The 7,673-nt window shown below is 37.7% G+C and overlaps 1 protein-coding gene across 1 annotated transcript in view; it reads left to right on the forward strand.

The window, feature by feature from the left end:
- The window catches only part of cdc73 (cell division cycle 73, Paf1/RNA polymerase II complex component, homolog (S. cerevisiae)), a 31,189-nt gene extending 24,113 nt beyond the window's left edge, over positions 1–7,076 (forward strand). The window contains exons 12-17 of the mRNA XM_042428808.1: positions 1,300–1,335; positions 1,484–1,571; positions 4,003–4,164; positions 4,868–4,968; positions 6,056–6,197; positions 6,324–7,076. Of these exons, the coding sequence (XP_042284742.1) occupies positions 1,300–1,335; positions 1,484–1,571; positions 4,003–4,164; positions 4,868–4,968; positions 6,056–6,197; positions 6,324–6,360 (566 nt within the window). The 3' untranslated portion in view covers positions 6,361–7,076. The remainder of the gene's footprint in view (positions 1–1,299; positions 1,336–1,483; positions 1,572–4,002; positions 4,165–4,867; positions 4,969–6,055; positions 6,198–6,323) is intronic.
- Positions 7,077–7,673: the final 597 nt, after the last annotated feature.

Genomic DNA, 7,673 nt, shown 5'->3' on the forward strand with positions numbered 1-7,673 from the left:
ACAGCTAGGGCTATACGCAGGAAAAAATTACCTGGGGTTTTTTTCTCCAGAAATGTACCTTTTTAACTGGATTAGTCTTACAGTTTTGTGTTTAAACAGACCTGAAATCAGATCACTGAACTGCTGGAAACAAATAGAGTAACTGACATTAACGATATAATATTATCTCATTCTTGCATCACCTTTCTTACCCCTCTGCCTCCACCCTGTTTTTATTTCCTTTCTCAAGGGTCAAAATGTCAAATATCTCTTCTCAAAACCTTATGTTCATGTTATTAACTGTAAGTTGTTTAGGAGACTAGAAAAAGTCAACTACTTTCTATCATTACCTCTGTAACATTTACCTGACTGATATGGGGCTGCCTGAGTCCTGTCTGTTCTGCCTGTGAGAGGTTTCCCTCCCAACGCTGCATGTCACCCACAGCTTCTAGAGAGAGACTGAGAGGAAAAAACATCACATGATTCAGAGTTTTTATATCTCCAAGGGATTTCCTCTTTTCACAATATTAGCTGTCATCTGTAAAATGTAGAATCACACAAGGTGGAACGGTGCTTTTAAGGTACGCAACCTAGAGAAAAAAAAATACATTTTGGCTGTGACCAGGTTTAATGCCCTCATGTTTTTGGGCCTTGAACTAGCAATAATACTGCTTTTGCTCACCCAAAGAGGAAAAATCACCAGGAATTTCACCCAGTTTTAAGCAGAAAACTGCTTAAACTGTCACCGTTTCCGGAATATCGACTCTTGCCACATGTGACACATTAACACATGACTAACGTCGAAAATATGCACATGATTTCTGGATCAAACTGCCTCTGTGAAAGGGACTTTTGTTTGGAGAGAAGAATCCCATGTCTGTTTGAGTCCTCAGCAAAGACTGAATCAAGATGATTTCCTGTTTTTTAAGAACACAAGAGCACAACAAAGCAGCATCAGTCTGTGTGTCGAAACTGATAACCTCATAACCTAACCCTCACACATTTGCACTGCAGCAGCGGTTTAGATCAATAGAGAACTTGACAAAGAAGATGGTCAGAAGAGAGGAATGCAGGAATGCACTCCTTGCATATTAAACAAAATACTTGCTGCCTTTAAAACAAAATGTCTGAGGCTTTCAGTTTCTTCACAGTACTGTTTCACATGGGAGTAATATTTGTTTATTTTAGCTTTTCAAATGAGCCCTCTGCATTAAATATAAATAACAGCAAATAAGTGTTGCTCTGTGGGAGCTGTGGATGATATCTACATACTGTTTGTATTTATTCAAACATGCAGTTTTCTTTTTTCTTTCCCTCTAGTTTCACAAGCCAGACCTCCACCAAATCAGAAGAAAGGTACATCACTTTCATTCAGTTAGATACTATGTTTGATGATACTCATTGATTTTAAAAAAGAAAAAAAAAAACAGCATACTTTACAATACATGTTAAGTAATATAAACCAACTTGCTTTTAAGACTTTTTATTTTGAATCTCTGAACAGGGTCCCGGACACCCATCGTCATCATCCCAGCAGCCACCACCTCGCTCATCACAATGCTCAATGCGAAGGATCTTCTGCAGGATCTAAAGTAAGTATATATTCCTATTGAACTTTTAAAGTTGTCACTGTTTTCCTTTAAACTACTTGTTTTCACAATGAAACAACATTTTGATAACATCTTCCTCTTTAGTATGTCACATCAAAACCATTAATACTGAGGCAGGAATTTAAACATTTTGAAAATGTCATATTCATTACATGAGACTCGTGCAATCACAACTTTTGTTTGACATTGTTCAAAGTTTTTTTTTTTATATGTAATCATAAAATCACAGTGGCGGTTATCCCAGTATGCAAACATAAGCCAGTTGTTTTCCTTCACAATTATTAAATTGAATTAAATGATGAACGCTGCAGCACATCATGTACTCAATGCACACTATGCTTTAATACACCCAGTGGCACAATATCCCTTTTCTCTATCTCTATCTGATTGGCAGTAAAACACATTATCTATGCTTGGAACGAACTGTAACCCATAACTATAGCAGATATGATGAGGCTCAAGAAATATTCCCTAATAATTTTGGCTTGGGTGTCCAATAATGAGTTTGAAAAACCTGTTGTGGCGGTTAAACACATTTTGGGGGATCGGGTGATAACGCATAAAATCAGCTTAAGGCTAACAAGGAAACTCCTGTTAGACAAGAGAACAATGGACACAAATACATGTTTTATTTAAGCTTACGGTGCTCCGTTGTTCTGTGAAGCACCATGTAACTATTGTTTTGAAAAATACTGTACAAATATAGTTTTATTATTATTATATTTGCATATTATACAATTGTATGTTTCGCATATAACTCATCATATAACTCATACATCGTAACTCATATGCTGTGAAAATGTCATAATATTTCTCTTTTATCTCAGTGTATTCAATATGTTTGCCTACACTGACAGTTCACCAAAGATAAACAATGTAAAAATAACTACAGGATCTAAGTTAAAAAACAAATTATGAGTGTTTTATTACATTAATGTTAATGATGGAAGAAACAAAAGACAGAGCTCAGACAAACACACTCAAGTACATTGTTCTGTGTAAGATTTTGCAAACATTCAGTTTTATTTATATAGCGCCAAATCACAACAGAAGTTATCTCAGGGCTCTTTTCATATAGAACTGGTCTATGTGGTTTGTCCAAGTGGTGCTGCCTTTCTAAAATCCACGGAAATTAGAAAGCTAACAATAGCGAACGGGTCCATGCGAGGGTTGTTCTCTTTCTTGTCTACTTTGATAGCTATGTTTAACTCTAAACAAGTTATCTACCACCTTTCTTTCTCTGAAATTGTTGTAATCTGCTTGCAATAAACAAAATGTCAGAAAGCCGCAGCAGAAACGGAAATTGTATACCATTTTTTCTTTGCTAGTTTTCTATGACTGGCTTGCTCGTCTGTCCTCTGCGCATGCCCAGAACAATTACCTGTGTTGCCATTTTAATATGGGCGAGGTATTTGCAGAACCAAGCTTGAAAACAGCGTTTTAGAATGTTGACGTCGTCTTAGACGAAACGGTCTGCCAGTTTCTCCCTTCCTTCTAACTGAATGCGAGATACTGAAGCCTGCAGCATTAAATTACACAAACCAAGCTCTTAAAGCCTTGGTTTCAAACCTTTAAATTAAAGTTCAGAAAAAACATCCCAGTGTCCTAGTTTAACACTCAAAAACGTGACCTCACCATCAAACCAATGAGAAGATCAAAGACCAAACGGTAGTTTTTATGTTCAAGTTGGACCACTATCGCTCATAATAAGGAGCTGACTGAGAAAATAGGTTTCCAGGGCCTTTAAAACAAGTGCATCTAGTTCCTATAAAATATTTCTTCTCTACAGTGCTGGATAATGCATCCCATAAATTACGGTTCTTTAAAAATGGTGAGTAATACTGTATTTGCTTTGCACACTTGCCATATTATAAAATGTATCTCCTCACTTTAATGAAAGTGTCATTACCTGACATTGGGTTGGTTTAGAAGAGGTTTTAATATTATGCACCTGGAACTGGAACACAATGCTCATTAATCAATGGGAAAAAGGAAACTGTAAAAACAAGAACAAAAAAAAAAAAGTTCTTCCCGTTCAGAACGGCATTAGGAAATAATTTAGTTAGTCAGGCTACAATTGGAATGTTTGGACACACGGTTTCATCCATTCCTCACACTTTTTCTCATGGGGTTTTTTTTAAAGGCGATTTTAACAAGATACAACCTTCTAAACTCTTCAGATGCTTAGTATCAATCTAACTATGGTCCCACACACATCTCTTCAACATGTGGAGATATCCAAAGCTTGACAGGCCGGCTGCACCCAGTTACATTTGCTAAACTATTATCATAATCCTCGCTGTTGAGCTGATGACTCCCCAATCAATTGAATGTAATATGAACACTTCAAGGAAAACGTGTAACATCGGGGAAAAATGAATTGAGATAAAGTAGAAACTTTGTTCCGCACCAGGTTTGTCACATCAGAAGAGAAGAAGAAGCAGGGCATCCAGCGCGACAATGAGGTTCTGCTTCAGAGGCGCAAAGACCAGATCCAGCCTGGTGGCACAACACTCACTGTCACCGTGCCATACCGTATCATTGATCAGCCGCTCAAACTGGCTCCACAGGACTGGTAAGCATTTATTCAATGTTTGTGTTTTCCGCTACATATTAAGTAAAGAGAACCAGCCAGGAATATCTAGCTCACTAACTCCTTTTACTTATGGCCAGTATGATAAATGATCTGCTCAGTTTTTGTATAATAAAATCACATCTTTCCTGTGGGCATGTGAACATTTTTTTAAGGTAGAAAAAAATGTGAACCACTCCCTTAAACTGAACCTGTGTTCACCATAGTAATAGCACAAAACAAGCATTTACCAAACGGTTCCTCAGATGGCACAGCTCATCTGAGAAGTGGCTCTCAGAAGGAGTCATTCATGTTTGACTAATATGTCTACATACAGTCATTATAGGAAAGGTTGTGGCTTTGGTTTCTTTTCCATTTGAATTTCTCACAACCTCATTTTTTTATGTTCACACCGTTATTACACACATTATATGTAACATCCTGTCTGGTGTGTGTCGTACCAGGTTTTTCAGTGCCTCATTCTTGCCTCATGATATTAGAATAGATTCATTTTTATTTACATGCCACTCCTCAGTAAATAAACCTTACAATATATTACATCTAAAAGCTAACAACAACACAATTCAGAGACACCACGGCAACCATGAAACCATGGCATGATATCAAGCGGCATCACAGCACCGTTTGTCTTCACTGGCGGCTTCATCGGTCTGTCTTCACGACAACCTGTGGATGTTTCTTGCAGGGATCGGGTGGTGGCTGTGTTCGTGCAGGGTCCCGCCTGGCAGTTCAAGGGCTGGCCATGGCTGCTGCCCGATGGATCTCCTGTCGACATTTTCGCCAAAAGTGAGTCATACAGACTGCGTGTAACCAGTCACAAGCTTGTGGCTGCAATATGTTAATTATTTATAATTTGACTGATAATTGGTTCAGTGTAATTACACCTAGAGCTGAAACAATTAGTTAATTGTTTAGTTAATCTGCAAGAATTTTGTTATCGATTATTATCGCAAGTAATTTTTCATAAAATGCCAAACATTTCCCTTTTCCAGCACCTAAATTGTTATGATTTGTTGCTTTTCTCTGGCTTATGTAATAGTGTGTTGAATATTTTTGAGTGGTGGACTGCTTGTGAGAGAGAAAAAAGACACTGGAGACATCACTCTTGGTTTAAGGACATTGTAATGGTCACTTTTCATTTTATTATTTTATTAAACTATTTACTTAACTATTTATTGAGAAATAGTTGCAGTCCTCATCAAAAGTAAAGAATGGCTGTCACATGGTACAATTTTTAGTTTTTTTTTTCTTTTTTACACTTACACACACACACACACACACACACATATATATATAAATCATCTAAAAACAAGGGCTTTTCCCCACCAATCTTTGATTCATTAAGAGTGGGAGAAAGAAGTTGAACAGGTTAACATACTCAGTCTTTGATCACGCCAGTTTGTGCCACTTTTCAATGCTGATCACATACAAGTCATAGAAACATAGAAGCATTGCATCAGAAAGAGTCAAAAACAGAAGCAGTCAAAGCAGAACATGATGTTGCAAGGTGTTGAACAAAACTTTTGGTCTGCTTTCGAAGACATGTCTAAAATCTTTTCAACCTCTTCTATCTTACAAAAAGTTATTTCCTCTGAAGTGCTGGAAACGATCCAGAAGATGTGTCTCTATTCCTGAACTCAACTGGTGTTGTAAATCTTTTCTGATTTCTTTTAACACAGTAAGTTTTAATAAAACAAGCCCCCATGTTTCATAGTTCTACTTTAAGTTTTATTTGATGACAGGCAGGTTGAACTATCTAGCTGAACTGCAAAGGATTTGTCGTTGTTTTGGGGTTTTTTTTTTAGTGCAACAAGCCGCACATCATTATAGACTGTATATGAATATGTTTCACGTGTGTGTTCCCTCCATTCAGTTCGAGCCTTTCATTTGAAGTATGATGAGGCAAAGACAGACCCCAATGTGCAGAAGTGGGATGTGACCGTCCTGGAGCTGAGCCGCCACAGGCGTCATCTGGACCGGCCTGTCTTCCTGCGCTTTTGGGAAACCCTCGACAGGTATGTAGTCTTTTGAATTAACCCGTCTATTAGTTTGAAGTTGTTTTTTCATAATGATGTAATTCCTGAGGACATACTGGCACAAACTCATCTCTCTTCCTTTTTTTTTTCTGTCTTGTTCATCAGATACATGGTGAAACACAAATCTCACCTCAGGTTTTAAGCCCAGATCACAGCGTCCACCTCGGAAAATCCCACAGATTTAATCCTTCGACCTTCCATCTCTCCTCGGTCAACCTCTCGCGGAGGTAACCCCTTGTCATCCAAGCTGCCATCCCATCTTCCACCACGATCCCCATGTTAACAGGTGAAGAAGAAGGACGGAGTATCCAGTGGACTCCTCCCTCCAACACTTCTTCGAGGACTCCTAATGCAATACGCTGGATATGTTCCTCTGGACACTGGAGAGGAGATTTAGGGGAATTTTGTGTTTTTGTTATTGTTTTCTAATGTTTTCATGTAGTCAAACAAAAATACCAAAATATGTTTTATATTAAAAAAAAAAAAAGGCAACATACTGTGGAAACAATTTAAATAAGATATTAAGCAACGCGATGGGGTCAGAGGGAGAAGAGGTTTGCATTATTGTCCCTTGTAAAGAGGAATATTGTGAATTCAGCTCGAACTGTTAAGATTGAGAGAAATATGAAATTAACTCTCGGTACAAACAAAATGGCCACTGAGTTTGAGGGAAGAGACATTCTCATCACTTATCTTTTTTATTTTTTATTTTGGGTGTTTGTGGTCTTAATGTACATACATGATAAAAACCTGTCAGAGCCACAGCTCTTTGAGCAGAGAGGAGGACACAGGTAAGTGATTTGTTAATACTTTAGAAAAAACGACTCTGCTCTGGCTCAATAAAGTGCTCTCAGTCAAGCAGTCAGTTCCTAGTTCAGTTTTTGACACATCAGCACATCTCTTGGTCATGCAATGACCTTGTTTTCTTCTTTGTTGGTGTTGTGATAGAGGAGAGAAATGACAAACTATTGCTTTAAGTCATCACATGAAAATAGACAATAAAGCCTCAGAAAAAAAAATATCTGTGTGCTGCCTATTGTAGATGGCTAGTGTTTCACTTTATTCATATTTTTTTCTCAGTTTCATTGTTTTATTACATGTTGACAACGGCAGGAGGAGTGGATTTAAAGAACTGCACAATAATAAAAAGAAATGGGCTCAAACAAACACAACAGCAGTAATAATCTGTACTGTGAGGTGAACATGAGGTTTGATACAGATGGGTGACAAATTAAAGGACAAACCTAAATAAAGGATATAAATATATAAAATCACCCTAAAAATGGACGTCAGCCCTGTGCAGTGCATCCTCACAGATGTGTTCACCAGCGCAATGATAAGAGGATTGTACCTGCTGTACAAATGTCTATACATGCTGTACATGTTTTTTTTTCTACTGTTAAGCATTAGAGAAAGCAGTGATCTCACCTAATGGTATTTTTGGAAGGGAGCAGG

Source organism: Thunnus maccoyii, chromosome 12 (genome assembly GCF_910596095.1).
Source record: "Thunnus maccoyii chromosome 12, fThuMac1.1, whole genome shotgun sequence".
In the NCBI taxonomy this organism is placed as follows: domain Eukaryota; kingdom Metazoa; phylum Chordata; class Actinopteri; order Scombriformes; family Scombridae; genus Thunnus; species Thunnus maccoyii.